Below are 19595 nucleotides of genomic sequence, written 5' to 3'. Positions count from 1 at the left end.
ACACCATTGCTAATTGTATTTACGTTACCTCAGTTAATAAATATATTTTTGTTATTCCTAATTTCCACTGTCTCCCTTTTTGTTACGGACTTTGAGCCGGTTCGTGACAGCGTGTGCGCTCGGGAATGTGTGTACTACGACCTAGTCTGCTCAGCATTTAGAAAGGGTGGGCTTGAGGAAAGGGTCAGTAAAGGGATCGGATTACCATACCCCAGTCAGTCCCTAAAGAAAGTGAACATACACAGGGACTAGCAGGAGTGTCCCAGTCCCCGACACTTGCCTGCTCTTGCCTTGATTCAGCCCCATCTGGTCCGATTGTTAGAACAGCAATTTTGCAGGCAATCCCCAAGAAACACCAGTCTGGCTGCATTTACAAAGAGAGAGAAAATAAACTGCTGGATCCCAAATGTTGCTTGGATAGGGTATGAGATTGCGAAACACCATGTGTGTTTGCATATGGCACGGGTGTATAGGGTGATTTGGTTGTGTGTGGGGGTTTCTGTGGGTGTGAGCAGCCGCACCGAACGTTGTGTGTGTGGGGGGGGGGGCTCAGTGGATGACCCATCCCAGTATAACTGACTCACCAGTCCAGGGACAAACTTAAAGCCCAGGCGGAGTAGAATGGAGTGATGCGGAGAGATGTGATGTCTGATGCAATGCACTGCTATGGGCCTCTGAGCTATGCAGCACAATATTAAGCAGGCGGGCAGACCAGGGGAGATTGCTTCCTGTTTACCAGGTGCATCTTCAAAGCAGAACCGATCAGACGAGCCCCTCCAGAGCCAACAGGCTGACGGGGATGTCTCAGTTAGGGGTAGATACAGCGAGTCATGTTGTGGTCTACTCCAAATATACAGCGGAGGTGCTAGTTCACTGGTATCGTAAAGCTTGATTTTAGGGATCGTTAAAAGAATGCACAGTACAGTTTAGATGGCATACCACTCTCAGCAATAGCTTTCCAGGTTTGTGGAAATAGCTGGATAGGTTTACTGATCCAGACAACAGCGCACAAATTCTGAATAGACAGATGTGATGATGCACACCCGGATTATATTACCACTCACACAGACCTACTACGCCCTGCTCACGCCCTGAATCCCTTTCTACACACACACACACACACACACACACACACGAAAACGTCCAGCTGCATGAGAAGAGTTCAACTCAGCCAGTAAGAAAAGGGGTGTGGTGAAGGAGACTGGGAAGGAGGGATAGAGAGAGAGGGGAGCAAAGGAGAGAGGCCATATGAAACCAGCAGAGCATAAGCCACGCTTTATCCTGCCAGTCTGTCCCGCTCTGTGAGCACAGGAAACACGCGACTCCCCCAGCCCTCACTCACTCATTCATCACTCTCTTTCACACACTTCTACAGACACACACACAGCGGCTCACCAAGGACTGGAGGATGGCTGTGTCCATGAGAAGAATGAATGGGTCCTGGAGAGGGATGGCTCTAGCCCTGCTTCTCTGTACTCTGCTCCTACACAGTGAGTACTACACGTCTTTAAGCCTCTCCACCTGGCTCTTAAGTTATCTGTGTCTTACATGCTCAGTCTTAAACTATGGTTGAGTCAGTAAGCGAACTCTGTAAGCATGGCACCTCAGTAAACGGAACCTTGTAGTCTCTCTGAATCTGAGAAGCTAGGAGAGAGGTAGAAGATGAAAAAAGGCATAGTAAGGGAGAGAGAGTTTGTGAGCAAGTAGGATGATGCAACATGATCTCGTAACTTAAACTCTATGCCAAGATGTGAACGTGCCAATCAAATGTACCATGATGTCATTTCCAGCACCTTAAATAGCATGTGAGTTTTCTCACAAGTGTGTTCAGTAATGCTTGTGTTATTATGTGACATGAAGCAGTTTGGAGCATTATAGGGCTGGTGAAAAGTTGTAGCGGTGGCCAGCTGACAAAGGGGCCTCATGCAACTGCTCTGGAGTGGAAAGTTGCTGTTGAGAATAATTAGAGACTACATCCTGAGAAGGGTTTGTGTGTGTGTGAACATAAAGATGTTTTATTGTCACATACACCGGATAGGCGGAGTGAAATATGTTGTTTTACAGGGTCAGCCATAGTAGGGATAAATGCCTTTCTCAAATGCACATTGACAGCTTTTTCACCTTTGTCGGCTCGAGTATTCGAAACAGTGACCTTTCTGTTACTGGCCCAATGCTCTAACCGCTGGGCTATCTGCCGTGTGTGTGTATGGGTGGAGAGCAAGCTTTTTCCAAAACGGGCTCTGCTCATTTCTGAAACATGGAGGTCCATTAAGCGTTAAGTTATTCAGATGTAATCTTTTTAAATGGGGAAATATACTTCTGGGAGTACAATCGGCATCTCTGCAGTGTGTTTGGGGGTCTTTCCATCTGTGTCCAGAAGTTTAATAGGAGAAGGAAGCTTATCCTGTGTCTGATTCCTGCTTGTCTTCTGAAGATGCAGGATGTGTGTGTGATGGGGAATTGACCATACATTATCTGTTGATTCAGCAGGGAGTAAAAATAGGTCCCTTAAGGGACGCCCCTTAGGTGGTGGCAACCGTCAAACTGTATGTGTGGTGGGGATTTCTGTTTAAACGGGGAACTCTTTTCCCCTCATGATGGGAAGGTGAGGGTAGGAGGTTCAGCAGTCTGGTCCAAATCACACTGTTAAGTCTGTTAATATAGATGATAATTGCATAGTGTTACGGCTTGGAGAGGAGACCGGTGGGACTGGTGTTGGTCCGGGATGACTTCTCCAGTGCTTAGTACTGGCTCATCTGGGCACTGGGACAGTAAAACATTAGTTCTCTGGCACATTGTGAACACTATGCCAGACTAACCAGGAGGAAGAAAATAAACGATGAAAGCCTTAATGTTACTCCAAAGTGGACCAGAACATGTCCTAAGAACATGCTCTATACGCATGGCACATGTGTCACGAACCTGCTCGAAGTTCATAACAAAAAGGGAGACAATGTGGAGATAATAAATATATTTTGTTATTCCTTAACTAAAGTAAACTAAATACAATTAACAATGGTGTGTGTAGTCAGTAATCAGTGTAAGTGAGTGGTTGCATGCATAAATGTGATAATGAGGGGTGTTGAAAGGTGCCAAAGCAAACAAACAAACAAACAAACAGCCACAAAAATGCCACAACCAAAATCTATCAGTGTGTCTGCATGGAAAGAGTCTCCTCAATGAATGGGGAAGAGGTGCATTTATCCCGGGACACACCCGGGCCAAGGTGTGTCCCATGTCGCTGACGACCCTCCCAGCTCCGCCCGCCGACATCCTAATAAGGAAAACAAGAGCAAAGAGAAAGAATATGGCAGACAGAGTGGGAGGGTCGTCACACATGCCAATTGCAGCAGTCTGGTTATTAGATTCACAAGATTTTAATGGAAGTTCATTTAGTGACTGCCCCCCCCATAGGTCATGAAGGATGCGGTTTACTTTTGGCATTAAACAGCTATACTGTGATTTTTCCTTTTGATTGTATCATTGGCGAGTACCCTAACAAATGGTTAGATCTTCAACTAACTATCAACTATTTAAGTTTATATTGTGAAATTGTTAGAATCAGAACATTACTGTACGTCAGTAAAATGTTACCATTCCCGTTTCAGGTTAGCAGCTTTTTCAGCTCTTGCTTTTCACTTAGAGAATCAATAGCACAGTGGTGTTGCCACAAGTCCTCCCTATCTCCTCCCCCATTCCAGACACAGCCAACCACGCTCCACTGGTCACACTCACCTGCAACATAGTTGACACTTGTGCCAAAGGCACCGCTATGTGAATTTGCCAATGAATGCTCAGCATTTGGAACACATTTGAAAAACCTCTGCCAAACCCAGAACATAAACGGCTGTAGATTGTTGCCAGGGGGATTCAGTTCTGTGTGTACGGCCTAGATCATTGGCATGTTTTGTAGAAGCTGGTGGTACTGATGTTGAAATGTAAAGATATTCACGCCCCTAATGAGTCTATAGAGAGGCCCTGTGTTCCATATCAGCCCCCCGTTATTGACACTTATCTGTCCCTTTTCTAAACTACATGAAGAGGTTGGATGTTAAGTTCCACTAAAATACTATTTTAATGTTTCACAGTGAATTAACATTGTATCTATATTGGGAAAGTGTTTTTTATCATGTCTTGGTAAGTTGATGAATCCAGCATCAGTCCAGAGGACAGTTGTGGTCTTGTTCTTGGAGGGTATTTGCTGTGGATAAGGTTTAATCAATGACACAGTGGGATTAGGGCCAGTGATGTCATCAACCCGAGGAGGAGAGGCAGCTGATTCCAGAGTTCTATTAAATGACCTTGTTTGTGCTTCTACTCAAAAGAGCCAAACATGAGCCATTACAGTATAGGCCTCTGGATATATCTGGAAACTAATAAACTCATTTCCCAGGGGCCACTGGGCTTATCTTTCATACAAACATGCATGTTTGTGGATAGCCTGATGCCTCTGGGGGAGATATCATTGAGGTCAACCACATGAGCCCCCCCCCCCCCCCCCCCCGACACTGGAGCTCCACTGTGGTGAGTTACAGTTGGAAGCTACAGTTAGTTGGGCCGTTATCTGCAGCAGTTGCAGCATGGCTGTAGTGACTCAAGGTTTACTGTGGGTAACTGAGATGGGAGTCCTCTGTAACTGTAGTCCTTAGGGCTCCTAAGCACCTGACCACAGAAGGCCATGCATTCCAGTGGTGGATGCAGGGCTCAGATGTCGCAGCAGGAATGCCAATGCAAACCTTTTTAGAGGTGTCAACCACTGAGACCAACAACCCAGCCAACCAAAATCGGTTTTGTGGAAGTTCCCACAACATTCATTAGGTCGCAGCAAATGTTCTTGTAACACAAAAACTGTCCAGTCGTGCTGATGATTATAGACTTTTGTATCAAATATTTGCCTGATGTTCTAAGAACGTTCCTAGAAAACATTTAATCTGTTCTTTAAAGGTTCCCAGAATGTTTCATAAAGTTGTGGGATAAGATATGTTCCCAAAACACAAAAACTGTCCAGTTTGTGTGGATGATTCTAAAATGTTTATTTTAGGGTGAAAAAAACATTCACCTGATGTCAAAAGAACTTTAGCAGAACACATTTTGGCTGTTCTGTAAAGGTTCCCAGAACGTTTCTTTAGCTTGTTGGAACATTGTAGGGATATGACGAAAGAAAAGCTTTTTTTATACACACTAATAATTCGATAATCATAATAGTCAAAATCGAAAACGGCGATTTAAAACACCTGATTTTCTGAGCAGTCTTTCAGATGATCAGTACAGGTAAATGGTTCAATCGTGTTCCCGCGGTGTATTTGAACTACGCAGGTGCCAGCACCAGCAGCACAAGCCTCCCTCTTATGCGCGAGTGAAGTGAGTTCTGAAAAACTCAAAATATACGTCTTAAAAATTGTTTTCACACACAAACTTTATATGTCTGTTATTTTGGGGAAAAAGCTTCTCAAAAATAGCATGGTTGCTGTGGTAGAACGTTTTATTTTGATTGCCGATTTTCCTGCATTTAAGTCCTATCAGGTAGTCTGATTTCAGATGTGTCCATGTAAACAGGGTTATTAGGGAAATCGTTCTTCTTACAAAGCATGCAAACATTTAAATAAACCTATATTAATCTGAATATTCACAATGATCATATTATTGTGTGCATGTAACCAGTGGCGACCCGTCATTCAGGGCATGGGGGGCTCTACCCCAACTGTTTTGAGACCCACATTTTTAGCAAAAAATATATTATTATTTTGGCATTAATACATGTCACATCAGTTTGCAAACAATGTAAAAAATATATATCATTGAGTTAATAAAGCCGCATACAAACATGGTCTCTCTTGTTTTCTTCAGTAAGGCAACTCCAAAATGCAGGTTTTTCAGCATAGCTCAGTGCTTTCTGTGGTGGTGGGGCAAGCTAGTAGAAAATAGGAGCGTTGCGCCGTGATTGGCTTAGTGTTCTGTCACTCATGGGGACACTACATCACCACCAAGTGTAAATCCTTAGTAAGGGTAGACATCGAAAGTTCAAGCCCTTTGGGTCCTGCCATAGTTACATTAGTAGTGCCCTTCCAAAAAGGCTCAAGGTCATTGGCCACAGATAAAATGACATCAAATCACGTTATATGTACAGTAGCTTTGATTGGACTGATCATGTCAACATCTAACTTTGTAAATCTTAGCTAGCAGTAATCATGAATCAAGTCGACAATCTACTGGCAAATCCTTTTTAAATTATAGATAAAATGTATCGGTGCTCATCGGCCATTGGACATAAACATTACACAACAAGTCGCAAATTCAACAGTGAGTGGTTTGAAAGGAATCGGTGACAGTGGCTAACGAGCTCAGACTGGGAAAATACGTTTTGAACGGTCATCCAACTCGGAATTGTAAATCCGGCCTCATTCTCTTTCGTTGATGAAATGAAGGACCGCCGCACATTTACATTTTTTAAATGTAACCTTTATTTAACTAGGCAAGTCAGTTAAGAACAAATTCTTATTTACAATGACTGCCTACACTAGCCAAACCCAGACGACGCTGGGCCAATTGTGCGCCGCCCTATGGGACTCCCAATCACGGCCAGATGTGATCCAGCCTGGATTCGAACCAGAGACTGTAGTGAGGCCTCTTGCACTGAGATGCAGAGCCTTAGACCACATCGCCACTTGTGAAAAATGTCTTATATGCTGCTGCATAAATTATGTAATATGCCAGGGAGATATGTATACTGTAGCTAAGAAAGTAATACTAAGTGTATGTTGTGTAGTAAGCTGGGTTAGGGTTAGTTATTGACTACGTCCATCCTGGCTCGCTCATTAATGTCTTAATCGAAATTATAGATAGACTCTTATCCTCTTGTCGTCCCCTTATGCCATAGTTTGTACATCTCAATTGTCATTAGAAACCACATTTGTTTAAGCAAGTCAGCCATATCAGCTATGTTTTTTTTTAAAGGCAGTAAATGAGGCTGAATTAACTGTTTTGCTGCCAGACAAGATTCTGCTGATAGCCAGGTGTAGCAGTGGTAAAATGTTGGGACTGCTGTTGGGACAGCTTTATGTAGGCCCTAACAGTTTGTGGGCGCCGTTTGTCACCGTTATAGTGCAATTCATGTATTGTTTAGTGTTGTGTTGTGGCTTTGCTGGCATGCATCCCACTTTGTTTTGTTTTTTGCCCCACCATGATTTACATGCTCAAATCGCCACTGCATGTAACCGTACTCTGAATCAACTCAATGGTGTGTTAAATGTGTGTTAAGCTAACCTAACGTTCTCTTCATATCCAAGCCTGCTGTTTAAACTACGCACTTTCATCACGAACACTGATAGCGTTTGTTTCCGTTTCCCATTGCTTTGATTCAGCATCTAGATAGTCTCAAATATGCATCACTGAAATGGACTGGGTCATAAATGCTGCATGATGTCATATCAACGCCTCTTGGAATACATGAATGTGAGGAGCCTTAGCGTCTGTAGAGAGGGGGGAATCTAGCTCTACCTTTACAGCTATATGGAGAAGAGAAAATACACTTGAATGTGTTTTAATTTCACGGTTGGGTTGGTACTCCAGTAGCTGCTAAATGTGTCACTAATTCAGTGCTTGTGGCATAGTGGCGTGAGCCATTGTATTCCAAAGTATTTGCATCCATTCCAAATGGCTGAAGAGGGACAGACACAATGTGCATTCCTATCATTTGGGGGAATTCCAATCCTTGGCTCTCCTCACAACACATCCTTTTACATGTCTGAGTATTTTGTCTCTATGGCAACCACTTGATTGATGTTTTGATAGGCCGGCTAGACATTCAGGGTGGCATGAAGCATAAAGTCTGGAAAAAATATGGACACCCAAAGCAGCACAGTGAAGACCAACACAAAGAGGAGTGATGGCTCTATGTTTGAGCCGGTTGGACGCCGGAGTACCAGTAGTTGGAGTGGGATCGGTTCCGAATCTCTTTTCTGTGATATAAACTAACGGACAAAATACAAAGTTCAGTTTAAGGAGAGGCATTCCATTACCAATGGGGAGATAAGATTGTGCCCTTCAAGTCTCCATGCTTTGACTCTGCAATGCTCTCAGACAACATCTCCGGCCAACATAAACAAGGGCAGAATATTGGCACTTTTTTTCTCATGGCCCTCTGGTATTGACTAGCATTCCATCGGTCCCAAGTCAGAATGGTTAACGTTGGACTCTGGCTTTTTACGTAACCGGCTGGCAGATAACGGTCTGATGACCGAGTGAGAGCAGGGTGTTGGGTGTGTGTCCTCTTTGGACTAGAGCTGGATTACAGTTAACTGGCAGTTTCCTCAGTGGTTTTGTTAAAACGAATATGTGCCAGTCAAAATGAAGTTGAAATCATCTTGTTTGTCGGTGTCATTTCTGGCTAGAGGGTTCGACAGGAAATTCTCACAAACAAACACAACCGCTCCCCTTTGTCCAATCGATTACCGCGAACTCTGGACAACATAACAAAGACCTCCTCCAATAACAAAGAGCTGTTCTCTTCAACAGAACATCTCCATTTGGGCATTGGCTTCTATCAAAACTTAAACGAAGGCAACAAACCCAAGGTTAAGCACAATCACTACTGCCGACAATTACCTTTCTAGGACAAGGGACTGGACAAAGACAAAAGACTGTAGACTCTAGCAACAATATTTACCAAGCTAAACAGTCTTAATGAATTAGAGACGGTGTGTTACCATTCAAATATTGCTTTCCTCATTATGACTGTTTCTAGCAATGTTTTTGTTCCTTATTTATGTCTGACTGTTATTGTCATGTATTGAAAAAGTGCATTTTGGTTTGATATTTTCTACAGTTTTACAGCTGTTGAGGCTTTAACAAAAGCTGCATCCCAAATACCACCCTCTTCCCAACATGGTGCACTACTTTTTAACAGAGCCCTATGGGCCCTGGTCAAAATTATTCCACTACATACGGAATTATGGTGCCATTTGGGATTATACCAAGGAGCAACAGCATTCTCCTCTCCGCCAAGTTCTCTTTTATTTCAACTCACCACCGCAACCTGCTAGAGAGCAGAAACATTTTGGGAGCTTCTAGACAACACTCCTCCAGACTAAAGTCAGTGAATCTAATGAACAACCATGAAATTAGGGGACATTTCAAAACATCGACATGGACTCACGCTGTGTCTGTGCGTCTTTCGCCAATGCTTACATGAGCTCAGCCTCTGTGTTAAAACCTTATCACAGATTTAACTCATGGTCATTTGATGTCACAGATTGTCAGAATAGAAAAACACAGTGGGTTTACAAGAACAGTAAGTGTATGGCAAGTGTACGTCTAAGGCAAGACATGCTTGTCAAGAGAAGGCAGAGTGAGGCAAGGCTCTCAAGGGTGTTTCGTTTAGCCTGGGGAACAAAGGATTTTTAATGAGGGTTGGCTGAGGCCCTTTCACTGCTAGAGTAATTGCTCCTGGTAATTAATGTTCAGCTAGAAAGTCGTTGGGGCCCTTTATGCTGCTGGCTAATTTGAAAACATAAGATTACATCCTGTTCCTGCTTTCAATGGCACTTTCTCTGTTTGTGTGTGTGTGTGTGTGTGTGTGTGTGTGTGTGTGTGTGTGTGTGTGTGTGTGTGTGTGTAGGGGCCCTGGTGTCTGGGAAGGTCTCTATGTGCGGGGTAATCAGGGCGTTTAACCAGTCAGTCTTTTATTCTTCACTCCCTAAACCACTGCATAAAGCCCGCCAGTGGAGGAGGACTATAAATGTAGATATCCTAAACACAGCCTCTCCCCATTCTCTTCCCACTCTGATGTCAAAAAGCTGTGGGAACTCATCCAGCAACATCTGCACTCAGCAACAGTAACAGCCCAGGCAGCTTTGGTTCTGACAGTGGGAGCTGTGAGGCGAGGAACAGGCCTGTCAGAGCAGCTGGTATTTGGGGCTGTATCCCAAATGCCACCCTATTCCCTACATAATGCACTACTTTTGACTGGAGCTCTATGGAGCTATGTAGGGAATAGGTTGCCACTTGGGATGCAACTTTGGTGTAGAGGAGCGAGGAGCCCTATCCTTCAGTAATGAGATGAATGGACTATTTAGGAAACAGAGGCTTAAGTTACGGAGGGGCTGCCTGCCCAAACTATTTTGATGAGAGTGTTGTTAGTGCTGGAAAAATACCATGCCCATTTATTAAGCTTATAACAAAGCCTCATCCACATTCAGGCCTTTTTGCCCTAGAATGGATTTCAAAAGCAGATTTATGGAAATCGATTTTTGGCATAGTCCACAACAAAGTTGTGACAGTCACAATATATAGAAATATGCCTGTGGCAGTATAGAACCTTACATGTAGCCTATGAGTGATGGCTCTCTGTCGTTATGAGGTAATTGGTGAACCTGCTGTGTGTGTTTCTATGGGAGGCCTGCTGGGTATTATCGATGGCCCCAGCATACTCACCTCTGAGGCTTAGTGAAGTCTCAGCATGCCGCGTGCCGTGAGAGACATATCCTGTCCAAGGATGTGCATGGATCATAACATTCCACCGTCTGTCGCTAAAAACACTAAGATGTTGCCGCAGTGGATAGCAGCCGTAGATAGCAGCCGTTTTACAGGCTGCTGACCAATTCTGCTATTGTTTTTTTATGCTGATTTTAACTTGTTCGAGACTATCCTATCAACGGGACTTGAACTGTAATGTTCTTTGTTTCAAGGAGTCGTCCCCACAGTGACCAGTACAGATGGACTTGGTTGACTTGCTGACTAGTAGGAATGGGATCCCTTTTCAGCCTCCCTGGAAATCCACCCTGGTCTGAGGCGGGGGGGAGGGGGGGCTCTATTAGGAGAACACATGAGACTTCAGTTTTATAGCGCAATTGAAATTTAAAGGTAATTACCAATTGAGCCGACATACAGTATCAGTCAAATGTTTGGACACACCTACTCATTCAAGGTTTACTATTTTAGAATATTTTAGAATAATAGTGAAGACATCAACTATGAAATAACACTTATGGAATCTTGTAGTAACCAAAAAAGTGTTAAACAAATCAAAATGTATATTTTATATTTGAGATTCTTCAAAGTTGCCATCATTTGCCTTGATGACAGTTTTGCACAAAGAATATTCCAAAACATGCATTCTGTTTGCAACGAGGCACTAAAGTAATACTACAAAAAATGTGCCAAAGAAATTCACTTTTTGTTGTGAATACAAACTGTTATGTTTGTGGCAAATCCAACACAACATATTACTGAGTACCAATCTCCATATTTTCAAGCATAGTGGTGACTGCATCAAGTTATGGTTATGCTGGTAAATCGTTAAGGACTGGGAAAATCTTCAGGATAAAAAAATAAACAGAATGGAACACAGTCAAAATCCTAGAGGAAAACCTGGTTGTCTGCTTTCCACCAGACACTGGGAGATGAATTCACCTTTCACCAGGACAATAACCTAAAACATAAGGCCAAATCTACACTGGAGTTGCTTACCAAGAAGACAGTGAATGTTCCTGAATGGCCAAGTTATAGTTTTGACATAAATCTGTTTGTAAATCTATGGCAAGACCTGAAAATGACTGTCTAGCAACGACCAACAACCAATTTGACAACTTAAAGAATTCTGAAAAGAATACTGGGCAAATGTTGCTCTTAGACTCACTGATAGACTCGCGGCTGTAATCGTTGCCAAAGGTGATTCTAACATGTATTGACTCAGGGGGTTGAATACTTATCTAATCAATATACTATATATTAGTGTATATTCATTCCCCATGTTTTTTTGTTTTTTTACAAATGTTTGCATTTTTCTTCTCCTTTTAACATTAGTATTTTGTGTAGATCATTGACAAAAAATGACAATTAAATACATTTGAATCCCACTTTGTAACACAACAATGTGGGAAAAGTCAAGAGGTGTGAATACTTTGAAGGCACTGTATATGTACTTATTATTGCTAATAATGCTGTGGGCCTTTTTAAAAATCTATAACTGTGGTTCCTGTTGTTGCAGGAACTGTCATCTATGTCAAAGACTGCTTGTGGAAATTTGTTTGTGGTTAACAAAATGTACCTGTTAGCGTGCATTAAGGCACATCACCCGAGGGAGGGGGAAGTTCCCGAGCCCAGAATAGAAATATTGGTTCATAAGCTTAGCCAAGTGTGCCTCCTTTGTGAGTGTATCCAGAAGCTGAAGATGCATTGACAAACGCATTCCGTCTAAGAAGTATTGATGAAGTAATAGTACACTGTATTGACGAAGTAACTGCTGTGTTAATGAAGTGCTGCTGAATAGTCTTACCGTCCTAAAGAAGTTCTGTTTGTGTATTATTTGAGTCCGCCTCCCCTTCAGTTTGGAGGTGAGCCCAAGGGTGTAGGCTGAGTCTGAGGCCTGTCTGTCTCGGAGTGGCTTCTGACGTCAAGGGGCTCCTGATCGTCTGCCTGAGACTAGGCAGGGCTAGGGAGAGAGACAGACAGGGGTTCCCCAGGGAGACTGACATCTGCAGTGCTGAACCCCACCCTGTTGGAAGCCCCCAGGACCCTACCCTGCTACAGGCCAGGCCACATCCACAGCCCTCCCCAGACCCTAATTACAGAGGGGTTAGAGAGGCCATGCTCTCTGTGTGCCCCTTTAATTCAGTGTGGAGATGTTTGTTTTGGTTCAGTCTCTATTCTCCTTCCCCACCCTGCATCCCCAACACTAGGATAACAAAAAGGGTCAGAGATGGCTATCGAAATGGGAAAAGGTTTCAGAGGAAGAGTAGAGGGAGCGAGGAAGAGACAGGGACACGTGAGAGTAAGTGCGAATAGCAGACGTCTTCACAATAAATCAGCAAAAACTTCACAATATTTACATGACATTTTAGTAATTTTTCAGACGCTGTTATACCAAAAGCAAGCATCTACAAAAGAGCCCAGTAAATCAGGGTTTGATGGTCTGTAATTGAGGCATTGTGGTGGGCGACGAAAGCAGACAGATACGTGGCACGGCCAGTGGTACAGAGTAAACATGATGCCACACAGTTTGTTGATCTCTCCACACGACATTCCTCCTGACTGGGCTGGGGAGTCGGCCGAGGTCAGCCCGATCGTTTACAGCAGCCAAATGGCAAAAGTCACTCAAACCTCAGTCATGTGCTCCTTAGACCCTCCTGGGGATATGGGGGGACACTGGGTCATTGTCTAGTGCAAGGTCACACACACAGATACCAAAAGCACACATGAAGATTCACTGGGGCTTGAGGTCAGTGGACATGTTCCACTGTTCTCCATGACCTCTTCAAGACGTCTCTCTGTTTCCGTTCAAATCAAAGTGTATTGGTCGCGTGCACAGTTTAGCAGATGTTATAGCGGGTGCAGCGAAATGCTTGTTTTACTCGCTCCTAACAGTGCAGTAAAATGTCAATGAATCCAGTTAACAACTCTAACACTATCAGTAATCCAAATGCAATCTATGCGTATGTACACCAAAATATATACTAAGGCTGGCCCTTGGATGGACACAGAGAGCTAACATTAATAATATGCATGTCAGTCTTTCCTGGCTCAAAGTGGAGGAGAGATTGACTTCATCACTACTTGTATGTGGAGAGGTATTGACATGTTGAATGCACCGAGCTGTCTGTTTGAACTACTGGCACACAGCTCGGACACCCATGCATACCCCACAAGACATGCCACAAGAGGTCTCTTCACAGTCCCCAAGTCCAGAACAGACTATGGGAGGCGCACAGTACTACATAGAGCCATGACTACATGGAACTCTATTCCACATCAAGTAACTGATGCAAGCAGTAGAATCAGATTTAAAAAGCAGATAAAAATACACCTTATGGAACAGCAGAGACTGTAAAGCAACACAAACACAGGCACAGACACATGCATACAAACACATGATAACATACGCACTATACACACACACACGAACACATGGATTTTGTGTTGTAAATATGTGGTAGAGTATGGGCCTGAGGGCACACACTTAATGTGTTGTGAAATCTGTTGTGAATATATTGTAATGTTAAAAAAATGTATAATTGCCTTAACTTTGTTAGACCCCAGGAAGAGTAGCTGCTGCCCTGGCAGGTACTAATGGGGATCCATAACAAATACAAATACACTGAGTGTACAAAACATTATGAACACCTGCTCTTTCCATGACACAGACTGACCAGGTGAATCTAGGTGAAAGCTATGATCCCTCATTGATGTCACCTGTTAAATCCACTTTAATCAGTGTAGATGAAGGGGAGGAGATAGGTTAAAGAATGAGTTTTAAGCCTTGAGACATGGATTGTGTATGTGTGCCATTCAGAGGGTGAATGGGCAAGACAAACGATTGAAGTGCCTTTGAACGGGGTATGATAGTAGGTAGTTTCCTGTGTGTATCAAGAATGGTCCACCACTTGACACTGTGGCATTGGAGTCAACATGGGCCAGCCCTCGTTGTGGAATGCTTTTGACACCTTGTAGTCCATTCCCTGACTGAATGGAGGTTTTTCTGAGGACAAAAGGGGGTCCAACTCAATATTAGGAAGGTGTTCCTAATGTTTTGTTCACTCAGTGTATGTACAGCAGTGTATATTTCAGTGAGCTATGTCAAGAATCCAGTAGATGAATACACAGTGAAAACAGTATAAAATAAATGGTCCAGTGTTTTAATGTCTTTATATACTGTACATGGGACATCAGCGTTGTGTGTGTGTGTGTGTGTGTGTGTGTGTGTGTGTGTGTGTGTGTGTGTGTGTGTGTGTGTGTGTGTGTGTGTGTGTGTGTGTGTGTGTGTGTGTGTGTGTGTGTGTGTGTGTGTGTGTGACTGAGTGTTTGTGTGTGTGTGTGTGTGTGACTGAGTGTTTGTGTGTGTGTGTGTGCAAAAAAGTCTAAGGTGCAGGACAGAGTACTGTCCCGGTAGACAGCTTGTGATTTCTGTTCAACAGTCTGATGGCCTATCGATAGAAGCTGTTTCCAAGCCTCTTGGTCACAGCTCTGATGCACTTGTACCGTCTGCTAGACTGTAGCAGAGTGAGCAGTCCGTGGCCCGGGTGGCTGAGGTCCTTAATGACTTTCTTGGCCTTCCTTCGACACTGAGTGCTGTAAATATCCTGGAGGGCAGGCAGCGTTCCCCGATAGCGTGCCGGGCTGACCGTACCACCCTCTGAAGAGCCTTGCGGTTCAGGACTGTGCAGTCGTCGTACCAGGCGTTGATGCAGCGAGCTCTCAACGGTGAATCCGCGGACGTTTCACTTCTTCAGCCGCCTGAGGTTGAGGCGCTGTTGTTCCTTCTTCACCACGGTGTCGATGTGATGGGACCATCGACCACCGTTGGTCCTGCTGTGTTCAAACAGTTTTTACCCCGAGCTGTCATCATCTCACCTGGCATGGGTACTGTCGCATCTGCTCCCTGCGTGTGTGTATTCCAAGTGGGTTAGGTATACTGGCTGCCCCGTTCCTGACCCACAGACTCACTACACTGCTCTGCCATGTGCACTAGCAGTGCGGAACAAACAAATTATCCTCTTGCAATCTTTCCCCTCTGCGCTCTTGCAAATCTGGCAACCAAATGTTATGCGTTTCGTTTTGGAGACCCGAGCTGCTCAGGAGCACAATCTGTTCCGTTGGTGCCACGATGACATCAGAGTGAGGAGCCCGGAAACACTCTCCACAGAGCTGGATAGGGCCTGGACCCTGTCTGAGAGGAGCTGGCGACACACACACAAACATTGGATTCCTCTCTGCCCAAACAGACACACCCACACCCAAAGTCACATCTCAAACTCTCACTGTAAGAGTCTGTCCTCAAATTCAACAACTACATCCACCTGGATTGTCGGATCTTTTGGTTTCATTGTCTGTGTACCGCTGTGTATATGTGCAATGAATTGAACCGTAAAAACAGCAGCCATCAACTATTATGGGCGAATAGATTAATGTGTATAACTCTCTAGTCCCCTCGATATGCAACTTTTCAGGGAAGCCAGGAAGCAATACACACAGTCAGTTAGGAAAGCAAAGGCTAGCTTTTTCAAACAGAAATGTACATCCTGCAGCACTAATTCCAAAAAGTTTTGGGACACTTTAAAGTCTATGGAGAATAAGAGCACCTCCTCCCAGCTGCCCACTGCACTGAGACTAGGAAACACTGTCACCACTGATAAATCCATGATAATCGAGAATTACAATAAACATTTCTCTACGGCTGGCCATGCTTTCCACCTGGCTACCCCAACCCCGGTCAACAGCCCTGCAGCAACTGGCCCAAGCCCCCCCGCTTCTCCTTCACCCAAATCCAGACAGCTGATGTTCTGAAAGAGAGGCAAAATCTGGATCCCTACAAATCAGCTGGGCTAGAAAATCTGGACCCTCTCTTCCTAAAATTATCCGCCGCCATTGTCCGCCGCAATAGTAACCCCTATTAGTAGTCTGTTCAACCTCTCTTTCGTATCGTCTGAGATTCGTAAAGATTGGAAAGCTTCCGCGGTCATCCCCCTCTTCAAAGGGGGAGACACGCTTGACCCTAACTGTTACAGACCTATATCCATCCTGCCCTGCCTTTCTAAAGTCTTCGAAAGCCAAGTGAACAAAGGGATCTCCGACCATTTCGAATCCCACCGTACCTTCTCCACTATGCAATCTGGTTTCCGAGCTGGTCACGTATGCACCTCAGCCACGCTCAAGGTCCTAAACGTTATCATAACCGCCATCGATAAAAGACATCGACCTGGCCAAGGCTTTCAACTCTGTCAATCACCGTATTCTTATCGGCAGACTCAACAGCCTTGGCTTCTCAAATGACTGCCTCGCCTGGTTCACTAACTACTTCTCAGATCGATTTGACACACTGAACTCTGAGGGCCTATTGTACGAACCTCTGGCAGTCTCTATGGGGGTGCCACAGGGTTCAATTCTCGGGCCAACTCTTTTCTCTGTATATATCAATGATGTCGCTCTTGCTGAGGGTGATTCTTTGATCCACCTCTACGCAGACGACACCATTCTGTATACATCTGGTCCTTCTTTGGACACTGTGTTAACAAACCTCCAAACGAGCTTCAACACCATACAACACTCCTTATGTGGCCTCCAACTGCTCTTAAATGATAGTAAAAAGAATTGCATGCCCTTCAACCGATCTCTGCCCGCACCCGCCCACCCGAATGGGAAATTGCTACTCTGCACGGTTCTGACCTAGAATATGTGGTCAACTATAAATACCTAGGTGCCTGGCTTGACTGTAAACTCTCCTTCAAGACGCACATTAAGCATCTCCAATCCAAAGTTAAACCTAGAATCGGCTTCCTATTTTGCAACAAAGCCTCCTTCACTCATGCTGCCAAGCATACCCTCGTAAAACTGACCATCCTACCGATCCTTGACTTCGGCGATATCATTTACAAAATAGCCTCTCTCTACTCATCAGGGCCTCCCGGGTGGCGCAGTGGTCTAGGGCACTGCATCGCAGTGCTAGCTGTGCCACCAGAGACTCTGGGTTCGCGCCCAGTCTCTGTCGCAGCCGGCCGCGACCGGGAGGTCCGTGGGGCGATGCACAATTGGCCTAGCGTCGTCCGGGCTGGGGAGAGTTTGGCCAGTAAGGATGTCCTTGTCTCATCGCGCACTAGCAACTCCTGTGCCGGGTGCAGTGCGCGCTAACCAGGTCGCCAGGTGCACGGTGTTTCCTCCGACACATTGGAGCAGCTGGCTTCCGGGTCGGATGCGCGCTGTGTTAAGAAGCAGTGCGGCTTGGTTGGGTTGTGTATCGGAGGGCACATGGCTTTCAACCTTCGTCTCTCCCGAGCCCGTACGGGAGTTGTAGCGATGAGACAAGATAGTAACTACTAACAATTGGATACCACACAATTGGGGAGAAAAGAGGGTAAAATTAAAATAAAAATGTTTAAAAAAATTGGATGCAGTCTATCACAGTGCCATCTGTTTTGTCACCAAAGCCCCATATACTAGGTCGCCTCCAATGTGTCGGAGGAAACACCGTGCACACTGCGACCTGTATGCTCTTGTTGGCTGGTCCTCGCTACATATTCGTCGCGAAACCTGCTGCTGCCAATGACTCTCTGCTGCTAATGACTGGAACGAATTGCAAAAATCACTGAAGTTGGAGACTTATATCTCCCTCACTAACTTCCTCAGCTGTCAGAGCAGCTTACCGATCGCTGCAGCTGTACACAGCCCATCTGTAGATAGCCCATCCAACCAACTACCTACCTCATCCCCATATTTGTTTTTGTTTTTCTGCTCTTTTGCACACCAGTATTTCTACTTGCACATCCTCATCTGCACATCTATCACTCCAGTGTAAATTGCTCAATTGTAGTTATTTAGCCACTATTTCACTATTGGCCAATTTATTGCCTTACCTTCCTTCTTACTTAATTTGCACACACTGTACGTTTGTTTATTCCATGTGTAACTCTGTGTTATATCTATCGCACTGCTTTGCTTTATCTCGGCTAGGTCGCAGTTGTAAATGAGAACTTGTTCTCAACTGGCCTACCTGTTTAAATAAAATAAAATAGTCCAGACACAATCCCCCAAGCTCGCTCGCTCAGCGTATGCGTGTCAGGATTAGGGTTAGGGGGAGGTATAGAGGGCCCATATATCTCAGATTTAGCTAGAAGGGCCAAATGGAGGTTGCCTGGCTGGTTGGGAAGCAAAAACAAATGTGGGATCTGGCTTTCACACAGACATCAACACACGTAAATTAATGATAAGAGACATCTTCCCTCCCGCTCATAATCCTCTCCCTCCACTCCCCCACTCCTCCACGGTTGGTTTGCCCCGAGCAGCAATGGGAGGACTTGGTCTCTCTCCAGGCCAGGAGCAGAGCCCATGGGGCTTCTAACATCTGCTATGGTAACCTTGTTTGCTATGGCAACAGGGCCAATAAAGAGAACTACTCTCACTGTTGTTCAGTGAGTGTTGCATCAGCTCCAACAGGGGAGTTTCATGGGAGAAGAACCTATTATGTGTTTGTGGGGCTTATGAATGTACCATAAGTTTTCAGGTCTGCACATTTGGGTGTGTGCATTCATAGTGATAGTGGTGGTGGCTCATCGTTAAAACGACCTCCGATTTATAAATACAATTTATTCCTTGTGACCTCCCCTGAACTCTCGATATAAAAAAAAACGATTGTGCACGGTCGTGAAATACACACTTTCAGGGATAGTACACACGTATTTATGGATATGTAGATACTATAGACAGTCGCGCTGTACATATATCAAGTATGTCAAGTCAGTGACCTCACCCAGTGACATACACCGCTCCCCTAAGACAATATAACCATGGAGTCAACCTCCTCATCATAGATCAACCCAACAGAAATATCTACAGACACGTCTCTGCAGTGTGTCAGGCAGATCCATGGCTGTCCTCTCCTCTTATTTGGCCATAGAACCTTACTACTAACTACTGTATCATGGGCCAGCAGTGTAATTGTGGTTGATGGGTCAGGCCACAGCCAGGCTGTAGAGGCAGACCACAGGGACCACAGGGGCCAGGCCCCTGTCACGGCCACACTGCAACCCATGATTTAGTGGCCCATGCCTCATCACCACACTGTGACACATGCTAAAACAGACAGGGTAGCATTGGCTGTGGATGGCTGA

General features: G+C 44.7%; 1 protein-coding gene across 4 annotated transcripts in view; it reads left to right on the top strand.

Moving 5' to 3' along the window:
- The first annotated feature begins 1252 nt into the window (after positions 1-1252).
- Positions 1253-19595, top strand: part of LOC139542376 (hematopoietic progenitor cell antigen CD34-like) — a 33847-nt gene continuing 15504 nt past the window's right edge. For 2 of the 4 annotated variants that reach the window (XM_071347740.1, XM_071347739.1), the window contains exon 1: positions 1253-1490. In XM_071347740.1, coding sequence (XP_071203841.1) covers positions 1409-1490 — 82 coding nt within the window. In that variant the 5' untranslated portion in view covers positions 1253-1408. The remainder of the gene's footprint in view (positions 1491-19595) is intronic. The other 2 variants (XM_071347742.1, XM_071347741.1) reach the window with 1 other exon arrangement.

This window comes from Salvelinus alpinus, chromosome 17 (assembly GCF_045679555.1).
Source record: "Salvelinus alpinus chromosome 17, SLU_Salpinus.1, whole genome shotgun sequence".
Taxonomy (NCBI): domain Eukaryota; kingdom Metazoa; phylum Chordata; class Actinopteri; order Salmoniformes; family Salmonidae; genus Salvelinus; species Salvelinus alpinus.
The sequence above is the reverse complement of the archived record's forward strand: the minus strand, read 5'-3'. Positions and strand labels throughout refer to the sequence as shown.